This window comes from Heliangelus exortis, chromosome Z (genome assembly GCF_036169615.1).
Source record: "Heliangelus exortis chromosome Z, bHelExo1.hap1, whole genome shotgun sequence".
Taxonomy (NCBI): Eukaryota; Metazoa; Chordata; class Aves; order Apodiformes; family Trochilidae; genus Heliangelus; species Heliangelus exortis.
In genome coordinates, this window is record NC_092454.1 from 60,011,544 (window position 1) to 60,033,801 (window position 22,258).

Consider the following 22,258-nt stretch of genomic DNA (forward strand, 5'->3'; position numbering starts at 1 on the left):
CGCCGGGCCCCGCCGCCAGACCGGCCCGGCAGGAAGCGCGGGGCGGCGGCTGCTGCAGCCCATGCGCCCGGAGCAGGTACCCCTATACCCGCTACCCCTTTCATCCTCCAGCCAGACGCACGGAGCTCCCTCCCAACCCCCGCCGAGGTGCCCCCGCCCCGGTGCGGGCGGTACAATGCGGTGTCAGGGTCCGGTCCTCGTCGCGGCGGGCAGCGCAACCCTGTGCCAGGCTCCAGCTGCCACCCCCGGTGCCCCAGCGCCGCGCAGCTGGGCTGGGAGGGGCTTCTGCTGGGGCGCTGGGGGAGGCACGGGGAGGTGTGGGGGGGTCCCGTGCGCTGGTCACACCAGAGGCTCGGGAGGTGCTCACCCCGATCTTCTCTTTTTATTGATGGGTCAGTGTCAGAGTTGCTTTCAGCTAAATACCTCTGCTTCCAGACAGCGACTGGGCCGCAGGGAACTTGAAGTGAAAGTCCCTCTTCTGTTGCCGTTGCATTTGTTTTGGAGGTTGTGGTTACCTCCTTGGTGGTGCCTGCAGCAGTAGCTCTGTGCCAGCAGACGGTGACTTCCAGGGACTTCTCTCAAGGTTAGTGCTCCTCTAGAGTGCTTTGCAGTGCAGATCTAATGTGTCTTCTTGTGACTTGGTGCTTGAACCCTAAACATTTTCTGGATCCTGTTCGTGGTGTGGACCCATGGACCACCATGCTGGAAAGAGGTGGAATTATGATGGAGTTTCAGGTGGTACCAGAGGTCCTTATGCTGATACTGCTGTAAAAACCTCTGGGTCTGTCAGGAAGAGTTGAGCCTGTTTCTTTCTCCTGATGATGGTTCCTTTGTGCCAGTCAAAATTAGCTTGAAAACAAAGCTTTTGGGTGTTTTAGAAGCTTAGCTGAAACATCCCCTTCATGAAGGATGCTTGTTCTGGTGTTTGTTCAGCAGCAGGATTGATGACATGGGGAGGAAGCTGAAAGAGTTCAGTAGTTTTCCAAAAAGGGTGAACATTATCTAGAGATGTCTAAAAAGGTAGTGAGGGAAGCAGGAGGGGGCAGCAATAAACAAGTTGTAGCTTAGCCAGCAATGAGATGTGTAAGTCTTCTTTCAGTCATGAGGGTAAATTGTTCCTAAGAGTGTGAGCTTGGGCAACACCTCTGAGTTGTATTATTACTGTATTATTCTCCATTCACCTGTTGTCACACAGCTGGCTGTTGTGTTCAGTTTTGTGTCTGCAGTTGGGTTTCCTGCAACTAACACTGCTACAATTTATTTTCTTGCCTAATTGCTCCAGATAACTTTGTCTCTGACCTGAAGTATTTTCATTTATTGTGCTTTAAACCATGTTCTTTCTTAAAAAAACAACTGCAAAAAATTATGCGTATTTTTCTGGAGTGTTGTTAATTTTCCTAATGCAAGAATGCAAGGGCTATGGGTGCCTGCAGCTCTGAGCAAAAACTCACACCTGCTATATGGTTAAGCATTTGAAAAGTGCCTGGAAACATGGAAGAATTGCCATCCTTGCTTATGATGAAGATTCATCTGAATGTGGACTTGAGTACCTGACTGCAGCTTTGAAGTTGGCTCTTTTTGTAGAGAGAAATTGAACGAGAGACCAGAGATCCTTTCCAGCCTTATTTTTCTGTTTTTATCTTGTACATTGCATTCCTCTTGAGAACCCAGGCCTATATGAGGGTTCATATATAATATGAGGCCTATGAGGCCTGCTGGATGGAGACCTAACACATGGCATGTAGGCTTTTTTAACATCAATCCTCAACTAACACAAATGATTTATAAGAATAGTGCATAAGGCTGAATTTTTCTCCAGACACCATGATTTAAAATATTAGCCAAAAATATTCCATTCTGTGGAAATGCCTGGATACGCTTACCTGAAATTTCTTTGACCTGAGTCTGTGTCCACACACCCTTCCCCTTCAGTCTTGTTATCTTTCTGTGTTTCCTGCAACTCCTACTTTATGTACTTTTCTGAGGCGTCACTTACCTTGGCTATTGCTATTAATTTGGTATGCCCACAGGCTGTACCTATTTTTCAAGAGATTGTAGAGCTGTTTCTTGGCTGCTAGTTTAGGCTAATTTAGGAATGGAAAGGGGAGAAAACACATACACAGAGGTTATCTGAGGTGAGGAAGGCAGGGAACAGTGACCAAAAAGTAGAAGTCAGAGACTCTGCCTGAACTGTTTGAAAGCTAAGGAATGTTTTTTTAGTCATATGCCAGACCTGACTATATTCCTCCTTTTTTGTTTGCTGCAGGTTCTACAGGAGTGGTGATGAGATCTGCTGTTACTTGTTTATCTAGGGAAATTTCAATCCGCTTCTGAGAATATTCCCTGAAAGAGATGGAAAAAGGACCAGAAAGTGGAGCTTGTTCCCTTGATACTCCAGACAATTTGTTGGAGTCGAATCCAGAAAATAACAGCAGCTCAGTGAGAGAAAAAGACATGCTTTCCTCTTCTGGAGAACTGGAAAATGTACAGCTGAAACCCAGCAAAGAAACATCCAGAAAAAAACTCTGTGGCTATTTAAATAAACTGGGAGTCAAGGGGCCAATCAAGACCTGGAAGTCTCGGTGGTTCTCTTATGATGAAAACAAATGTCATTTACTATACTACAGAACTGCACAGGACATCAACCCCTTAGGGTCTATTGATATCTCCAGTGCCAGCTTTGACTGCAAAGCGGAAAATGGGGAAGGAGTTTTTGAGATCAGAACACGAAGCAGAGCTTTTACTTTGAAGGTAAGGGGCAGCATCTTCTTGTGGCAGCTGCTGTGGAACATCCCCAATCAGGACAGACACGTATCTGCTAAGATACCTTTTAGCTTGAGTTTCACTTTAGTCCTCCTAGCCTGGACTGTGACCATTTGTACCTAAATTTCTTGTATTGTTTTGGCAACCTGTGAGACTCCGTTACCTGTGAGAGAGCTGTTGTTAAACAGAAGTAAAAGCTGAACTGGGTGCTGAATTAAAATCACTACAGAGTGCTGCAGTCCACATGTAATTTGCTGAACAGGAATTAGCTTCCCTGTCTAAAGTGTTTGCTGCAGTAGGAACATTTGCGAGATTTTTATCTCTCTGAAAATTGGTATTTGGAAGCTCTGTAGGTGTTCCCTGGCAAAAATGATTATGACATTTCTGCTTAGCCTTGGAGTATAGTAAACCACTAAACTGTTTTTCAGTGAAATCAGTGGTCCACTGAGATTCTGTTACTAAGATCATGCTGAAGATTTACTCCATCCTCTCAAATCAGTGTCAGGGCCAGAGAATATGGCATAGGCTGGCCTTTATTTCTGCTGACTTGTTGGTCAAGCCAGCAAAGTGTTTCTGTGAAGTGTTGGTCGGCTTTTCAGGATGTGTCTCATCCTGAGGAGACTACTCCCCTTCCTGTTTTGTGTTATGTTAGGCAATCAGCAAACAGGCAATGATGTACTGGCTTCAACAGCTGCAAATGAGACGCTGGGACTTCTGCAACGCTCAGCGCAGATTTCCTGTGGGCAGCTCCCAGCTTGTGAATGAATCTCTGGCTGGCAGAACAAGTAGGTGTTGCATATGTCAGTTTTTCTTTTCCTTTCAGCCCCTCAGTGGTGAATGGTTCTCCTTGTCTATAAGTGGGAAGAGGTTTTGGCCAGTTTTTAAATGCAGGTGCCAACTATCCATGCTTGTTTGATGTTTGGAACTTCTGGTTTTACTATGAATGATTGTGAAAGGGCAATCTCCTAATCCACATCATGGGGATGGAGATGCTCAGGTATCTTTTGATCATGATTTCCCTCTTGATTTTCCTTATGCACGTGGTGTGCACATGTATATGCTTTTCCTCTTGAGACGTCTGTGGAACTTAAGCAAGCAAGATTTTTTTTCAGCAGTGGTGCAACAAAGGTGTGCACTCCTAGCAGTGGGAGTACACAGGCTGGTAGATCAGGGGAGGTTATCCACCTGTTCACTTATGACTAGATGCACATTTTGTTTGAAAAAAAAGAATCCCTAGCAAGTGTCTGCTGTAAAATGCTACCTGGGCATTTTGCTGCAGCAGGTAATAATTTGGTAGCAAACTGTTTGTGGAGTGTTATCAGGGCATTGAAACTATCAAGCACTGGTTTGAGATGTGGAAAAAGAACAGCAGCAGCTTCTTTCTTTTTTACCTTAGGCAGTTAAAAGTTTAATTGTTTAAGCTTAGCCATTCTCATCTAAAAATGAAGTTACTTGATTGTCCTTGCATAGATTACACTATTTGTACTTGGAACCTTCTGTAATTTGACCTAAAACTAAAGAAACCTGCTCTGCTGCTCTTGTTCCACCTGGCCAGTTGAACATGGAATGTATACTTGCACAAAACTGCTATGGCTCTCATGTTACATGAAAGAGTCAAGTCCAATGGGATTCTGTCTTGCTCACTTGCTTCTGTGTCCTGGTTTGGTTTTACACAGATGTTGTTGACAATGAAGACTTTTTGCCTCCGGTGAAAACACCAACAGAAGCAGTGGGTTTAAAGGCAGCATCTTTGCCTGCACCCCAAACATCTACTGCTTTGCAGAACATCTCCCTTAAGCACCCTTGGACAGAGATACAGTAAGTGCCTGAGGAGAGCTGCAGTGCCACTGATGTGCTGGCCTGATGCTTTGTGCCTTCCTTGCATTGTGTAAAATAAGACCCTCGCCTAAGTGGAAAAATCATGAAGCAGCTTTCTGATGGATTTTTCAGGCATCAGTGAACTTCCTGTCAGAGAGTCTTTAACCTCCCCCTTGTCCAATTCATTTCACATCATCTGTCTCTCTTAGCAAAGATAGTGGTGGCAGACCTAGAGCTTGGTTAAACTTTCTTCAGGATAGTCAGTGTTTTTTCATAACCGCTGTGATGCGTCTGCATATTGTTTGTGCAAGTGCACGTGGGCAGGGTGAGCTGTACTCAGTAGATTAGTGATAGAAGCCTTTTATCAGTTCCCAGGTGTGCTCTCTAATACTCCAAGCAAATGAACTCCAAGCAAAATATGTTTGAGCCTGTAATATGGCCTGACACCCTACAGCTTGCTACTCCTTGCTGAGTTTCAAGTATGTGAATATTCCACTGTTTACAATGATGTTGCTGTCTGCTGTTGAATTGTGTAGCTCATCAGGGCTACAGGTGACAAGTGCTGGGCAGTTGCAGTTGCATAAATGCAGCCCTCATCAGTGTCTTCTAAGAGACTCCTAATTGCTTATTTACATATAATAAAAAATGTTTTAACTGACGACAGGTGTGGTAGGTAGCCATGCACTTGCCAAATATTTTTGCTGGGGGCTTGGCTATAGTTTTTTACCACCACTACTATGTCTACAATCTTATACCAATAGGAATACAGATCCCCCATAGGACCAAAGAGGAACGGAGTCACCTGTACCATATTGCAGGCCACACATTCTCTCCTCTTCACTTTGATTAAAAATAATATGAGCATAACTCCTGCTCCCTCCTCAGCCTTGCTTTTACTAGCACAAATAACAACTGCCTCCTTTGCACTTCAAATTGTACTGCTCCCCTGGTTCTGTGTGTTCTTCAGGCTCTATTGCTATCAGGCTGGGTCTTAATGAGCACAGCATGCCTGATATCAGCTCAGTTCATCAGATCCCTGACTTGCTGCTATCCCAGAGGTAAAACAAAACGCAGCATGAGGTAGAGAAAAGTAGGAAAGTTGCAATGGACAAGTGCCAGCTCCAGACTACCAGGAATGAAGGTCTGCTGATCTTATGTGCCAATATTTTCTCTGTGGTCAGAAATGTGTTCTCTTCTGTGGTGGAGTTACAAGGCAAAAGGAGAACAATATCTAAATGCCAACTTGATTTACAGTTAGGAAGTAGCTGACACTGAGTCTTTTGTAGGTCTCACTGAGTCTTTTTGTAGGCCCTTTTGTAGGGCTTGCTTTGTTTTAGCTGATGGACAACACAAGAGAAGAAGGGGAAACACCTGTATTGAGAGAGATAACTATCTCATTTTTCTGTATAGGTTTTACAGAAAATAGTTGTGCATTTGTGGTTCTGCATGATGCTGTAAAGTCATCTCTTGGTGCCTCTGGTAATATCCGATAACAGAGGCTGTTACAAACTGGCTCTTGGTCTGATTGCAGTTTTGTTACTGGTTCTTTTTACTGCATTGAAGTCTATTGAGTTTGTTGTGGCAATTTTCAAAAATGTGATTCAGAACACAGGATCTGTGGCTGCTTCTGTAGTCATATTTTGGCTGTGCTGTAGATAGCTGAGTTTTTCTTGGCACCTGGGGATTTCTGCAGTGAGCAAAGAAAAGGAAAGGAAGGAGGGAGAAAGGGGAGGAAGGAGAATAAGAGGGAAGGAGAGAGGGAAAGGAGTGATGTGGTTGGTTTACTGTTATTTTTGACCCCTCTGTCCACCCTTATACCTTTATGGACAGAGCTCAAGCACATGGGGAAAGATCTCCAGCTGATTTGCATTTCTGTGCTGGTACTGATTTTGTGGCACCTTTCTGATTTACACAAGTTGCAGCCTTGCTTCCTTTAAATCCACCAGTTCCTTGAACAGTTTATTTTCTCAGCACATGAAGGAGATATGCTCTGGGAGGAGGGATGGGATATGAGGAGAGGTAAGGCATTAAATAACTTGAGTGTCTGCTGACTGCACTGACCATGACTTCTCCGGTTCATTAGGTTGTCTTGATCTTTTCTTGTTTCAGAAACACTGTCTACAATATCTGTGGCTCCAAGCAGCTCTGGGGGAACAATGGGAATGTCTTTAACTTCAGTGAATTCCAGGAGCATCCTGAAATCCCTGATAAGGAACAAGAGGCAGAAGTGGAGGCAGGATGTACAGGTGCTTATTACTGAGCTGTGTGAGCTGTTTTGAGTATGATGCCTTCTCACAAGGAGTCAGACTTAGCAGAAAAGGGAGGGGGAGGGTGATAAGTCTATCTGAAAACTCTATCGTATTGTCTCAGGTCCCTTCTGTGTCAAAACAAGTCCAACTCTTGACTGTGCTCCAGGCTGGATCTCCATCTACCTATCTCTCTCTCTCTCTCTCTCCCTCTCTCTCTCTCTCTATCCCCTATCTCTGGAACCTTTTGCAGAGGCAAAAGTATCATTCATGATGCTGGCCCATATTGTTATTTTTTTGAGGTACAGGTTAAATTGCTGCACATCACAGACAAAGCTCAGCAGCTCCACTGCTTGGGAAGTTACCTCTCCGTGATGGTAACTTCCTGTGTACAAGATAGGTGGGTAGGGTGCAAGGTAGAAATATCATGGCTTTTTAAAATCTGGAGGTGATTGGCTGATCCATACTGTCTGTGCAGTGGCACCCTATGGATACTAGCAATTCAGTTTTCTGAGTTCTGTGTCACTTTTCTCTGCTGAGCTGTTGTGAGTTCCCTAATATCAAGACTCAGGAACCCATAGTAGCAACAAATTCTGTGTAAATTTATCCTATTTCCTTTCAGTTAAGGAAGGAATCCTGGAGGATGGAAGGTTGGAATCCAGGCTGAACTGGATTAGGAAGGGCAGGTGGATGAGCAGTGGCTTCTCAGGCTTGCCTGAAGAAATGTCCAGGGAGAGGAACTCAATGGATAAAGTGAGCGTCCTACAGCAACAGATCCTGACCCTCACAGAGGAAGTCAAGTCACAGAAGGTGAGCACAATGAAGAGTCTGGTGCTTCTAAGGGCAAGGCCCTGGGACTGGACACAAGGACTCCCTTGTACCTTGGTGTTAGGCTGAGAAGTGCTCAGCAGGCACTCATAGGGACCAGCTGAAGCTCCTGGTGTTACCCCCTGGTGTATGCCTGATTGTGCCCACTGCAAGGGAGAATGGGCTATCCTTCAGCCATTGCTAGGAAGTGTACCTAGCAGATGGACTGGAAAAGGGAGGTAAAGCAAATCCAGGTGTGCTCTGGATGTGTCTGGCTGGCACATCTCTGCTGCTCAATGAAGGTATGAAATGCAGGCCTGAATATGTGCCATGACACTGGCAGCAGCTGCCACTCTGAGTCATGACCTTAACAGCAGATCATTGTTTTTGAACATCCATCCACCATTAAGAGGTGATTTTACAGTGGCAGTCAGCACATGGGTCATTGCAAGGGCTTCTTTCCTTAGTGGTATTGTTCTTCCACACAAGCAGGGAGTAATTCTGGGCTCTCCTGTAATGATGCTGGCAGCCCTTTCAGCAGAAGAGGCCAGAGAGCCAGGTCTCATGGTGGGCAATCAATCAATTGCATCCTTGGTTTGCTTCCTTAAATGGCTGAGATGGCAAAGCCTGAATCAGCACCTATGTGCCTGCAGGAAGCTTTAGTGCCTGTATGTGGAGTGGAGTGATAGAGGGCTTTGGCAGAGAGAAGGTTAAAATGGATTCATCAGTTTCCTTCTGGCAGCACTATTCTAGTAACAGCATTATTTCCCTCCCTCCTATTTTACCACACTGCTGACTCCAGCCTTGGGCCTTCCAAGGAGGATGACTGTAAGAAGTCAGAATTCAGACAGTGTGAGCTGCAGCTTGTCTGTTAGCAGTGCACCTGAAGCCAAGTCTATCTGTGGCCTGCTGCAGAGACCTTTCAGGCCCAGCTCTGAGAGCACAGCTTCTCTGCTGAGGGTGCACTGTGATTTACAGATTACTTCATTTAGTTTTGCTTCTGAAAGCAAGCAAAAGAAGTCAAATTCAAGATCCTGAGGACCTTTCAGTGTTCCCTTATTACTGGTTTGAGTCTGTGCTACCTGTGCTGCTATTGCTTTAGGCAGCACTGTGAAATATAATGGCTTTGCATTCCCTTTCCAGGAGCTGGTCAAACTTCTCCACAAAGCTCTGGAGGCAGCCCAGCAGGAGAAGCGAGTATCTAGCATGTATCTCACTGCATCAGAAGATAAGGACAGACTGGAGCTGGTGCGCCACAAAGTGAGACAAATTGCAGATCTCACCAGTCGACTGGAAGCTCTTGAGCAAGAAAAGAAGGAGCTGGAGCAGATACTGTCTCTGAGAGACAGCCACATTCAGGAACTCAAGGAGCATGTACAGCTCCTGATGGAGAAGAACCGTGCCAAACAGGAAGTTATTGTGGCCTTGAGAGACCAGAAGGCCCGAGAGCTCTCTGACCCCCTGCAAGAAGCCAACACTGTCACTGCAGAGACATTGAATAAGCAGCAAGAGGAGATTGAGCACCTGAAGGTGGGTGAGACAGCACAGGTCATTTTGGAGCTCCCATTTCTGTGCCCTCACATTCAGTAGGAGGGTGTTCCTTGTGGGAAACACTGAATGTACTTCTGCCAGTTGCTCCATCTGTCTCCAAACCAAAGGCAAGCTGGAAGGGCACTTAATATCAATAGGTGATTGGGTGTTCAAAAGCAGATGAGTAAGTTTCAGCTCCAGCTCATAACCTGTTTTGTTTGACTTTGTGTCACCATTCGGTGCCTGCATCTTCACTGTTGTTTCACAGCTGCAGTCTCACTTGCTGCCTTCACTGCCTTTATTCCTCTGCATTTCCTTCTTGCAAACGGTTTTCCAAAATCTCCTGGTTCTTTCAAACCCAGCCTTTTGTATGTCACTACATGCACAGTTATAATGACCAGTTAGTGTGGGCTGGAGAATTGCCAGAAGAGCCACTTACTGCATTGCGGGAGAGCAATTGTTTTTGCTCTCAGCCATGGGGCTAAGAGTTGTGCTATATTTTTTTTTAAATAGAACAAACACATACATTCTTCATCTTACTTATCTTGCTTATCTAGCTTTATATCACCCATGTCTCTGTGTTTTCTAAGTACATGCATGCAGTGCACTTGGCATTTGCAAGTGTCTTGTCTATGTGCAACTCTCCTATTTAATATTGTGGCTTTATTTTCTTTGTAGCCAGTATGTGTCCTGGGGAGTCTGTCTTCTCTCCAAAACACAAAATTGTTGACATTGTTTTTTGTCCTTTGGACAGTGCTCAAAATGGAAGTCTCTGAACTGGGAGGGGATTGCTGGCCCCTCAAAAACTCTCCTTGTGTGACTGTTTCTCTTTTTTGGCAGGATGATATTGATGCTTACAAAACTCAGAACCAGTTCCTCAACTCAGAGATCCACCAGGTTACTCGGCTCTGGACAAGAGTTGCTGAGAATGAAAAAGCCCTTCTGATGAAGGTAAGGCAAAATGACATTTTCTCCCTTGGTGAGAAATGTTAACTAATTTCTTTCCAAAGTGAAATGAATTTTTGTCCAAACCACAACAGGAATAACACTTCTCCCCAGTGTGTTTTTTCAGTGCTACCCTTTTCCTGCTTTGTGTGTTTTTCCCAAATTAGACATGATCAATTTTACTCTTCAATAAACGTGAAACACCTGGAAAGCTCAGACTTAAGGATGCTGAAACTTAACCCAGATTTCTGCATTTCAGCTATGTTTTTGGATACAAATAAACAAAGCAACACTAAGTGCAGGGAGCAAAAAAAATTTTCCTGAGAGCTGGCAGACTGTCTGAGCCCTGTCTCCATCTAATCTTGATATCTCTACCAGGCTTGGCACTGCCAACAAGCAGTACTCTCAGGTCCTGCAGCTAGATTGCAGTTCTTGTGTTTTCTTAAGCTCCATTTTTTTTTCTAGCTATTTTAAGTGTGCATGACCTGATTACTTGCACACTTCTGGTGTGATTCTGGTCCTGAATCCCTTTCTCAGACTGATGCTGTGTGCTGGCATTTGTTCTGTGGGTTCTCCCTAGGTTTTACTTCCCCAGGTTTAAAGTGTGTTTCCACAGCTTTGGAGTCTGGAGCAGGGAAAAAAAGCTACTTCCAAAGTGTTATTTCCATTCTTACATTTGTTTGCCTTCTGCCTTACCTTCTAACTTACTGCCTTTCTCTGATCGTGAAACTGCCATAACCTTCAGAAAGGAAGTAATCAGATAAACATGGTCAGTGTGAAGCAAAAGGATGAGTAAAGTAATAGTATAACAGTATCCCACGTTCCTTTCTGTCACCACTACATGCAGTCTAATTCTCTCTGTGGTTTCTTTTTTTTATTTACAACTGCTGCTTCCACTGAGCAGGAGTCTTCATTGAGCTTCCTGTGAGACATTGTCACCTGTGTGGCTCAATTCTCCACCGGTGGAGAGTGGATAACAGTCCTCATTACTCTTTTTTTTTTTGTTTTTCAAGTCTGCAATATGATGGCAGGAACTGGGTATCCTGTGCTTGAGAGAAGTTGTTTATCTGTGCCATGAGACTAGGATTGCTGAGGGACATGTGGTCACCTTGTCTGTGGTGCTACCACATACCCTAAAAATGGTATGGTCATAGCTCAGTCCCAGGAGCAGTGTGCTTTGTCAAGATACAGTTCAGTGTGCAGTAGGGGACTTCTCTGAGGAGGAGAGAAAAAGCCTGCAGAGAACTCAGCTGCAGTGATGGCTCTTTGGTTATGTCCTGAGCTGAGATGGCTGTGATATGGCCATCCACTGATGCAACCCAGTAGCTCAAATAGGTGATGCTGTAGCAGGTCTTCCTCTTGCAGCTTGTGCTTGTTCACAGACCACAGTGGTTCAGTGATTCATTCACAGCTGCAGACTCCATTGACTGTGGAAAGCTGCTGGATGTTTTCTGTGGCAGGAGTCTTCATTCTACATACAGACCAATAGAAAGCAGTGGCAACACAGGAAGAACCATCAAGGAGCCAGCTCATTCCCTTTTGTTTCCCCATCAGTGTGCCTGCCTGCAAGCACGAAACTGCCAGATGGAGAGCAAATACCTGACAGTCCTGCGGAAGCTGCAGGAGGCTGTGCCTGGCCTACCCAGCACTGATGCTGAGTTGGTGAGGAACCTCATCCAGGAAGCACTCCAGTGGGATGTGAAGAAAGAAGCAGAAGAAGGTTTTAACCTGAACCCTGTAAGGTAGGAAAAAAGAGGATATTCACACCCTTGTCTGGCTGGGAAGAGGGATGTGCAGGCAAGAAAGAGTCAGGGACATTTTCTATAGCAGGGAATTTCAGTTATGGCTTAGGAGTAAAGGTTAGGGAGACTGGTTGAGTTTGGTGGTATGGAGACCGTGAAGATCTGTTAGCAGCATATCACTGTAGGAAGGGAAAGTTAAAGATGGTACAGCTAAATTTTTCTTGGATGTGACAGATGGCACAGCAAGTGACAGCTGCCACGGTGTGTCTGGAGGTAAACACTGGACATGAGGATAAACTCCTGTATGACAGGAGGTCATGTGGGATCTGGGATCTTCGTTCTTTGGGGTTTTCTAGTCCCAGCCATGCAAAGCCACTATTGTCTTTTTCTGGTGCTGCAGTGAAGGGGAGGCTGGACTGGCCTGCAGAGAGCCTTGCCACCAGCACTGCCGAGGTCTTTGAATTTGTGTTTATGCTTTCCTGTACAGTTGATGCCCCAGTTCTGTAGCAGTTTCCATTTCATCTGATCAGTCAGACACGGGTTCTCCAGCTAGCTTTGGAAATGAGACACCAAGGTCAGTCTTGGTCTTTTTTTGTCAAGAATATAGTGGCATCTCAGAAGTAGCCCAGCATGTGGACTGATGCTGCACAAACCCTCAATGAGCTGTATTATTAGCACTACAAGCATTTTCTGATCAGTAGGAGATTTGCACAGAGGGACATCAGAAAGGACTGTGGATCTCTGTTCTTCTGTCTTATGCCCCAAAGCCTTTGCAGTCCTTTCCTAGAGAGCCATCTCTGTGCTAGAACATGATATGGAGAAGGCTGAACTAGATACCTCCGTAAGGGCAGGGAGGCAGGTGAGGTGAGAGAGGTAAGATGAGTTTGGTCTGTAGCTCAGAGCAAAGTTATATTTGGGTTCATGTGTGTATGCTATTGCTGCAGGCTCTCAGCAGCCTCTCTCTTTGTCTTCTGATCTCTGAGATATGGCAGAGCATGGCAGGTGTGGCATGGTGGGGTCTCACATGCAGCTGCCAGAGAAGTGAGCACCTGTGGTCCAGGTGACAGGAACCTGGTGGCAGGCTGTAGCTGGCACGACCCCAAGCAGTGTGTGGCCCTTGACACAGGTACCAGCTCTGTCCTTTGAACTAACCTCTCTGTCTTGTGTCCCTCCAGTGAGTATGATGAGTATGGGTTTATGACAGTGCCAGACTATGAAGTTGAGGACTGGAAGCTTCTGGCCAAAATTCAAGCCCTGGAGATAAAGTCCAACAACCTACGGAGCCAGGAAGTAGTGGACAAGCCTCTCCGTGACAAGTGGAACAGCCTTGGAGAACTGAGTCCCTCTGCAGAGCTAAAGAGTCTGATCCGAAGCGGCATTCCCGTGGAGCACCGTCAGTGGGTCTGGAGGTGGATTGTCAGCCGGCACTGCAGCCACCCCCCTGAGCACTTCCAGCGGCTCCTGCGGCAGAGCCAGAGCGCCGAGCACCCTGCCTGCCGGCAGATCGAGCTTGACTTGCCCCGCACACTGACCAACAACAAACATTTTTCCTCTCCCACCTCCCAGCTCATCCCCAAGCTCCGGAGGGTGTTGCTGGCATTCTCCTGGCACAATCCTGCCATTGGATACTGCCAGGGACTGAACAGGTGAGGAGCTGGGTGTGCTGCTTCTTCATGGGATATTACCGAGACATGTACTTTAGCCAGTGATTCCAGCAACCCAAGGTTCCTGCCTCTCTAGAGGCCTGTCTGGCTATTGATATTTTACTTCAGAATTTTGCGTTTGCTGTCTTTTTTCAGCAGTGTTGTTGCTGGGATCAAGCAACAGGATGCACTTGTTCAGCATTTCTATAGTTACAGCATCAGAAAGAGCAGTTTTAAGAGGCAGAGTGAGGCAGTCCCGGAATAACAGCATGAGGCTGGGGCTAAACTTCTAAGTTGTAATGTACTCAGCAGAAAAACACTCTGGGGATTCTCCTTTTAGCTGAGAAGAGTTGTAGGAAACCTTGGGAAGTGTTAGAGATGAGGGAATTGCAGCAAATGACATAAGGAGAGGCTGAGGAAACTGGAGGTGTTCTGTCTGGAGAAGAGAAGGCTAAGGAAATCTAAAAGCTGCTTCTACTGTCCAAAGGTGTTAGGAAAGATAAAACCAGACTTCCTAGAAGTGTGCTTGCAAGTAAAAGAGGCACCAGGCACTAGCTGCAAGAAGGCAATTTCTGCTCACACCTTTTCAACATAGGAAAGTCTGTGTAAGCTCTTGCTGTTGTTCTCCAGAAGGTCTTCAGAAGGACAATTTCTACTCTGGAGAGCCTGTGATATTAGGGATTATCCTTCCAATCTGGCTGAAAGGGTGGAAGTCAGAGCTGAAGGGGGTAAGGGCTGTAGAGTCGTGTACGAAAAGGTGAGCTGTGTCACGTAATATGGAGTATCTCCTATTGACCTCTTTCCTGTGTTGAAATAGCTAAAATCATCACACTTTTAACTTTGGAAGATCCTCAGAACATCCTCTTAGCTGGTGAGTCTGGTTTTGTCATACCAGTTCTGCTATTTGATCCTTCTTGTTTGCTCACAGAGACATGTGGGAAAGAAAAAGCCCCATGGTTCCCTCAGAAATCCACCAAACAGATCATTTGTCCCTCTTACCAGCTGTCCTGACACACTAGATGTTTTGGACGCTTGTGGAGCTAGAGACATGCCAAGAGGAATCTTGGATTCTCCAGTTCCTGTGCTGTCCTGTGTCTCTGCCAGCAGTGTTGCATTGCATCACCATATGTTGTCCATCACAGATTGGCAGCGGTTGCCCTTTTGGTCCTGGAAGAGGAGGAGAGTGCTTTCTGGTGCCTAGTCCATATTGTGGAGAACCTAATGCCAGCAGACTACTACAGTGACACACTGATAACATCACAGGTGAGCTGAGCACCCTCACATCTGCTTGGATACAATGACTTACAGTAAAGATTTGAAAAAAAGCAGACAGCTTGCAGTGTATTTGATTTCCAACAGGACAGTAATGCCACCTTGAAATCCCTTCTGTTGCAGAGGTATTGTAGACTTGGGAATACAAAGTTGTTACAGCAAAACTGATCCCCAGCACTAGAAAATGGGGCACCATGCCTGAGTAACTATTTGAAGGTCAAGTTATTCAGAAAGAAGGTGCTCATTAATTGCAGTTACTCATTTTTAGGAGGGCCTAGTAGAAGTGAAGCAGCAAACTCCAACATGTATAGAAGTACCAAGAAGGGACCTTTTTGCAGTCCATCAGCGGTTTCTTTGGAAACTACACCCTGTCTTTGGAGTGCCATGTGCAGATGGACGAAAATACTGAGACCTTTTATATTCACTGTGCTTGCCTCAGTTCATGATCAAATACAGTGTCAGTTCTGGTTTTGGGGTTCCCTGCAGATCAGAAAGCCCTCTGGCCATTTGATGTAAAATGTTGTTCTGTGTACAACTTACCCTCCTACTTCAAAATCACTGGATTTTAATGTTTTCAAGATGTCTTGTATCAGATGCACTACATCCTCCCAAGCAGACAGAGAGCCAAGATAAATCCCATATAGTTCATTGGAATTGTAATTGTGTGCCCACAGCAGCCACACCCAGCAGTGCCCAGTCTGGTGAGCCTGGCCGTGACTTTGGTGTCTTTATTGTGTGTAAGAGAGAAGAGAGTTGTATCTGTGGGCCCACAATAAGTACAAATGTCAGTAGCTGAGTGTAATTGATTGTGCCACTGAAATTTGTTGACTAACGTTTAGTGGGAGAGTGGTGTGATGGTGGGGAGGCCAAACCACATACTGGGGAAGCAGCCAAGTCACTGCAGACAGCAGAATTTATATTCAGACCAGGTAGTGTTAACTATGAAATTTAACAGGTAGCACTCAATATTTGACAAATAGTGACTGACAGGTAAAACAGGGCACTCTGAAGACACAGAGGCTCCTCTATATATGGTGAGAAAAGACTGTCAGCTGAAGGCACCTTTTTTAGCAAGACTTCCTGACCTAATGGTTGGTCTCTGAAAGTCTGGGCAAGACCTAAGCAAGACCCATGTAAAGAGGAAGATCTAGGATGATGCTTTGTGAGCTGGCTTGATACAGTGAAAGCTCTGAGTTGGCTGGCAAACTTAAAGTTTAGCTCTTGAAGATCTTAAACGCCAAGCATGTATCCTCAGCTGTATGGTTTGTACCTCTGTGCCAGAGCTAAATGGGCTGACACAGATGGGACAGGAATATATGGCATAGGGGTGGACTTAACCATGATCTTGCTCCTTAGCATTTACCTTCATGAAACCTCAGCTTCCCTTAGATGGAGCCTTTATAAACCTAGATTGGGGATGTCACCAATTGTGTTCAGTGTCTCAGCTCATGCAGCCAGAAGCAGAACACAGACAGTACTCAGACCACAAAGAGAAGCTAAGTGAGAATATTAGGCCCTGCTTGTGAAGTCAAAGAGATTCTAGGAGTTTGTTCTGTCATTCAGACCTGGGCAGGTTTTAATCCCTGTCATTCAACATGACTTCACAAAAAAATCCCAGTAAAAATGATGTAGGAAGATATGGCAGCATTTTCCATCTGGATTTTGAGGCTGGGAAGCAGTATGTTCCCCTGAATGAGAAAAACATATGTATCTCTGCTTGTGTCTTCCCTGTTTCAGGTCCACACTTTGCACTGGGTATAGCATACAAGTACACTGCTCAGTAATTTTTGGGAGGTGGTAGAGAAAGGATGCTCTGCTTTTCCTGGGATGTGACTAGGCTAGAAGGCAGCACCAGCAATTACCTGGCACTTGTGAGCCAATGCCCTGTTGCAGCACTCTTCCCCTCCAGCACTAGGATTGCTCACCTAGAACTTCTTTGTTTTCTTTTTTGTCAACTTTAGGTAGATCAGAGAGTTTTCAAAGACTTCTTGTCAGAGAAGCTCCCTCGCCTCATGGCTCATTTTGAGCAGTATCGGATTGATGTCTCACTCATCACCTTCAATTGGTTTCTGGTGGCTTTTGTGGACAGCCTGGTCAGTGACATCCTCCTGCGAGTGTGGGATGCCTTCCTGTACGAGGGAACTAAGGTGCACCTCTCATTGTAGACCTTCCTAGACCTTGCTCCCATATGTACCATCTCTGTGACATATTGTAAGGGCAATGGACATGCACATGGGTCAAGGAAATGTGTGGTTGAGCCTCTCATGCTATCCTGCCTGTTTGGAAGGATGCCTTGATGCCTCCCAGCCTCTGTGTTGTCTGTGTACTTGCTGCACTATGCACAGTATCCCTGGCACTTTTTATCAGATAGTTATGCTGTGAAACAGCTCACGGACTGGCTGTGGTGTTTTCTATTCTGTGATCTGGATGTAGCTGATAGTATGACAGATACAGGGAACATAAGATGAGCAGAGTTAGTATCTGAAAACATGATACTTGTGTTGCCCCTTTGCATAGGCAGAACTGGAGAAGTCTTGGGAAATCCCTATGGGGTCTTTTTGGAGTATGTGGTATACTTGGGATTGTAAATTAGCTTACAGAGGGTCATTTTCTTGGGATTAACTGTGTGCTTTCCTCAGGCCTGCCCTAACTCAGTGCAGGAGAGGCCTCATGTCCAGCCTGTACTGCAGTGCTCCACCCCATGTTTTATGCTAGCAGGGCCTGGCCCCTCAACAGCCTAAGACTTTTTCAACTCAAATGGTTTCAATCCTCCAGGTGATTTTCCGCTATGCTCTTGCAATTTTTAAATACAATGAGGAAGAAATCCTAAGAATTCATGACAGTGTGGAGATCTACCAGTACCTACGCTTTTTCACAAGAATGATCACGGATGGCAGGTAGGACTGTGGGTTGTAGACCATCTTTCATCCTGAGTTTATATTTGCTTACCTGTTAAGTCAACCTAAAAAGAGTTGTGACCCAGTCTGTCAAGAGAGTTGCATGCACACTGGCAGGTCCATGGGATATGGATCAGTTTGTGTCATTTTTGACTTTCCCTTCGTGGTGTTACTTAAAGTCTTTTTCTCTCAGGCAGAGGCATGCTAAAGCAGAGCAGGCCACAAAGCATAGACCGGCCTCCTTTTTGCAGCTTCTGGAACTTGGTCTGCCACTTGCTGGGTATCTTTCAGCTGTGGTTGGGGCTCTTGGGAACACAGAAGCACTTACAACCTTCAGTGACAATGTGTCCAAAGGAATATTTCTGTGATGAAAAGTGCTGAACATCATGAATATTCCTTACCCAGGGGCCATCAGAATTGGCATTTGATCCATAGTCTCCTAACAGGTGCTTACACGCTGATGCTTTAAAAAGTGTTGTGCTGTAAGATGGCTGAAAGCATTGCTTGGGTTGGTGTTTGTGTGAAAAGGAATTGCTTGTGATTCCTTTAAATCTCTGCTGCTTGGTGAATTTGAGCTCAAGAAATCTTAAATCTGAGGTCCTACCCGACGATGCAGTTGGTGTATCTGTTAGCATCTGTTACCAACCAGTAAATTGGTTCATCAGGTCTGTCTTTTCCATTGTAGGAAGCTGATGAACATTGCCTTCAATGACTTAAACCCCTTCCCCATGAAACTGCTGAGGAACCGGAGGTCAGTGCACAGGGAAGAGCTGGAGGCAGAGATGCGCAAGCTGGAACAGATCAAGGCAGCCTATGTAAAAGAGAGAGCAGAGCAGGGGCCTCAGGACCTGAAGGAGGTTGTTAGTGAAGAGGAAGAAGAGATGTAACAAAGAAAAAACAAAGTTCCCCATCACTTCCCTCTGGCCTTGCAGGTGGTCTTCAGTAGCAACTGAAGAGATGGAGCAGAGAGTGGAAGGTGGTCACACAGATGTTCTTCTGCCCCAGGGAGTATGGCTGTACGTATATAACAATTTGGAGACCATGCCAGTCTCTGTAGTGGACTGGAAGATGTCAAAGGAGCTTTATTCCCTTCTGTATTTTTCCCCATTCCACCCACCCTAACCTGTGCAATTCAGGTTTACAGCTGGAGTACTGTAGGAAATGTCAGGTGTTGGCTCCATGACAGAAATTGATCTGGTGTAAAAAGGAAGGCAGGGCTTTTCTACCTTTTCTGATGGAGGCTTGAAAGAGATCTTTATGTACAAGTAAAAGCAACAGAAAGAATGAACCAAGAGTACACCCTCATTGGTGCCTAAAGCTTCTGAACTGGTCAGGAAAGAAGGCATAGTGCCTTCAGTGACTAGCCTTCCAGGAAAGCTTGTATTTAACATTGTAGTTACTGAGTCATGACACTGCCTCCAGATAAATGTTGGGCCTGAGGAAGTCCTCAAGCTGGAGAACATCTTCTTATGGGATCCAGGCTGGAACAAGTGAAATGAGTTGTGTAAGAGCAGAATTGTCTTTCCAGTTTATTTTGGTTCCTGTGGAAGCCCCTGGGAGAACAGGGTGTGTCTCCTTGCCTGGGTGGGAAATGCTGGGAGTTAATGCTCTTTATTTAGCTTTGAGCAGAGTCATCTATGGCTTGGCCTGGCCCTGGCAGGACTTTGCCTTACAGAGGTTTGCTTTCTAGTGGAGGTCTCATCTCAGCCCCTATCTGGCTGCAGCAGAGACCAGTGTTATGGGGATTTTGACTTCTGAGGACACTTGGATCTTCTGATTGCCTCACACTTGGCTAGGATGAGTGTGTGGCTATCTCTCACTTCCTCACAGGTATGCTCCTTATGTGCCAGGTGTCTATTTTGATATCCCTGTCTCTGACTCTCGTTCATAATGTGAGGGAGGAGGTCTTTTCCATAAGACTTTCCAGTATTGCAGACATTCATGTAATATGGCACACTAGGGATGAACCTGCAAACCGCTTGGACTAGTTCACAAAAAATGGCTTTATAGTCTTTAGAGAAAAAAATGCTACTCTCCTCTGAGCAAAGGATCTGACCTCCATGGGTCTAGCACACTGCCTCTGAGAATATGGCCTTGAAGTCTTCTCCCCAGCCCCCAGCCTCACACAATGTGCCTTGGGATGTATTCCCTGCATATGCAGCTCAGTCCTCCACAGGCCCAGGATGAGTCAGGTGCAGCTTCTTTTCCCTAACACGGTGCCAGATCCTGCTGCCCCACTTTCTTGCTGAGCAGTGCTTTATTCTAGCTGTGCCCACTGTGCTGGCACTGACAGCATGCTGCAGACCCCACTGTAAGGTGGGCTCCGCTCTGCATTTTTATACTGACCTTGAACCTAAGCCCATGCAGTGCATGAGCCTCATGTAAAGATCTTGTTGTATGATGTCATCATTGCTTGCAGAGGAAGACAAAAGAAGAATTTGGGGCCCATACTGTTCTCAGGCAGGTGGGTCATAACCAAGTGGAAAAGACTCTGTTCACCTGAGACATGTGGTCTGCCTCAGGTCTGCCTCAGGCACAACTGGACAAATCAGCCAATTTCAAAGAATTACAGAAGTCTGAGCTGGGGGAGAGCTGTGGAGGCCAACCACGCAGTACTGAAGTAATCAAAGCGGAAATGGGGGTTTGAGAAGAGTGAAAAGATGGGCAAGAGTGAGGTAGATCCCCTGCATATCACTGATAGTTACACACATGGAAAGTGTGGGACAAGAAGAGAATGTAACTGGGGAGTCTTACTACACTATCTCAAAAAAAAACAGTAATTGCTTTTATAGTGATGCCACCTAGCTAGAGAAGTTCAAAAGGCAGAAGATTGTATCACTTATCTAATTTACTCATAGTGTTATGGTTGCACACAAATACAGAATTTTGCTCTTGTTCTGGACTTTTGAAAGGCATTATATTGTATCACTTATCTAATTTACTCATAGTGTTACGGTTGCACACAAATACAGAATTTTGCTCTTGTTCTGGACTTTTGAAAGGCATTATCTTTTAAATCAAGGCCGTGGAAATCAGCAGTATACTTACAACTGTATTTTTCCTGGAGCCTTTTCCAGCAGCTTAAACATCTTCGATCCTGCCCCTATGCTTTTTAACAAAGCCATTTGAAACCTGCATTATCAGACCAAAGCATAGTTTACAGCATATAAATAAACATTGGTCTATGTTGTATATAATGACCCATTAAAAAATAAACTTTTCTGAAGAAGACATACAGACCAAGCTGTTGTCTCTGATGGGAAATTTTGAAAATAATTTTTAACTGAAATCAGAAGGGAAGGACTTCTCAGGATTGTTACAAGCTTCTAGTGTGTTGTGTCTTCACCAGCTCTTGTATTTGCTCCACATGAGGATTTGCTGAGGGCTATTTCCTTTGGTCATACCACCAACCAGTCACTTGTGTTTGATCTTGACTAAAATGTGGTAGATACAAGAGTGTCTGCAGGGCCTGTGCAGACCATACTAGCATGCCCTCATGGGCCTTACTCTGCTTCCCTTCAGCTCTACATACTTTAGGGTTGCTGAAAAGCACTGAACTTGTATTACAAATGCCAGCTGGGCCCAGAGGTTAGCTTAGCCCTACACAAGTCCCTTGGGCCTCTGCAAGACCTAAAGTGAGAATCAATGTTGGGGGTGCTTTGAACAGAGGTTACCCCTACAGTAAGTGCACATGTATAATTTGTGCTGTCATCTCCAACTGTTATGGTCGGAAAACTTTTACCTGGTTTTATAGCTCAGTAGCTCCCTCTGCCTGTGCTGGCACCTTTGGATAAAACAGATGTCTTTTCTGTCCCAGGGCTGGCCTTTGCTAACCCTGTTATGTGTAACATCTTAAATTAAGCCTTCTTTCTCTGCACTAATCTAAACCTTGGGATACCAGCTCCTACCCTGACACGTATGGTTGCAATTTTTTAGTTTTTTTTTTTTATGCTTCTTGAGAATGTGCAATTAATCTGTAGATCACCTTGTTGCAGGACTTTGGGACCACCAAGAGTTTCCATGGTTTCCACAGGACAAATTGGTAGAGGGTGACCAAACAGAGAAAGCAACTGCTGGCTCAGGAAGTCACTGGACTGATAACAGGTAGAGGCCAGGAGACTTCCCTTCTTTTCCCCTCTTGACCCCTTTTTGGCACTTGAATGGTATTGGACTGGGAAGATCTTTGGTCTGAACCACCAATACTTGCCTTTATATGCTGCAGCTAAACCCTTGCATGCCAAAGTGCTAGTACACAACAAAGACATTTGATCCACTCCTGTATCCTGGCATGCTGCCTGGGAAAGAGGCATTCCCAGGTATGTTGTTTCTGTGTTAATGTTTATCCCAAGCTCATACTTCTCATCCAGGGTGAAGGACAAGATGTTGCCCAGGAGAAGCAACAAAATGCAGTTGGTAGAAAGCTTTGAGACTTGAGGCAAGATCCAAGTTTAGTGAAATGAAATCTCAAGGTTCCTTTGAGAAGGACACTACTCAGCCCCACATACCAGCCTCCTGCTCAAAAGATTACCTTTTTTAAAAATTATTATTATTTTATTAAGTGAATCTGTTAGTACAAAATTATTGTTTATGGCAGG

General features: G+C 45.3%; 1 protein-coding gene across 2 annotated transcripts; it reads left to right on the forward strand.

Moving 5' to 3' along the window:
- Positions 1–157: 157 nt before the first annotated feature.
- TBC1D2 (TBC1 domain family member 2) lies at positions 158–20,894 on the forward strand. Of its 2 annotated transcripts, XM_071730450.1 has the most exons (15): positions 158–583; positions 2,267–2,751; positions 3,416–3,548; positions 4,440–4,581; positions 6,691–6,827; positions 7,450–7,637; positions 8,778–9,164; positions 10,005–10,115; positions 11,664–11,851; positions 13,027–13,497; positions 14,637–14,757; positions 16,728–16,913; positions 17,542–17,663; positions 18,349–18,414; positions 18,596–20,894. In XM_071730450.1, the coding sequence occupies exons 2-15, from the start codon at positions 2,353–2,355 to the stop codon at positions 18,783–18,785; spliced, it is 2,841 nt and encodes a 946-aa protein (XP_071586551.1). In that variant the 5' UTR covers positions 158–583; positions 2,267–2,352; the 3' UTR covers positions 18,786–20,894. The 2 variants fall into 2 exon arrangements, with proteins under 2 accessions (XP_071586551.1, XP_071586552.1); XM_071730451.1 differs by having other exon boundaries at positions 159–583; positions 18,349–18,738.
- The last annotated feature ends 1,364 nt before the right edge of the window (positions 20,895–22,258 follow it).

Excerpts from the sequence above, each read along its gene's own strand:
- TBC1D2 (XM_071730450.1), top strand. The coding sequence starts at position 2,353 with ATGGAAAAAGGACCAGAAAGTGGAGCTTGTTCCCTTGATACTCCAGAC. Across the intron at positions 4,582-6,690 it reads CACCCTTGGACAGAGATACA|AAACACTGTCTACAATATCT; the intron begins GTAAGTGCCTGA and ends TTCTTGTTTCAG. Across the intron at positions 10,116-11,663 it reads AAAAAGCCCTTCTGATGAAG|TGTGCCTGCCTGCAAGCACG; the intron begins GTAAGGCAAAAT and ends TTTCCCCATCAG.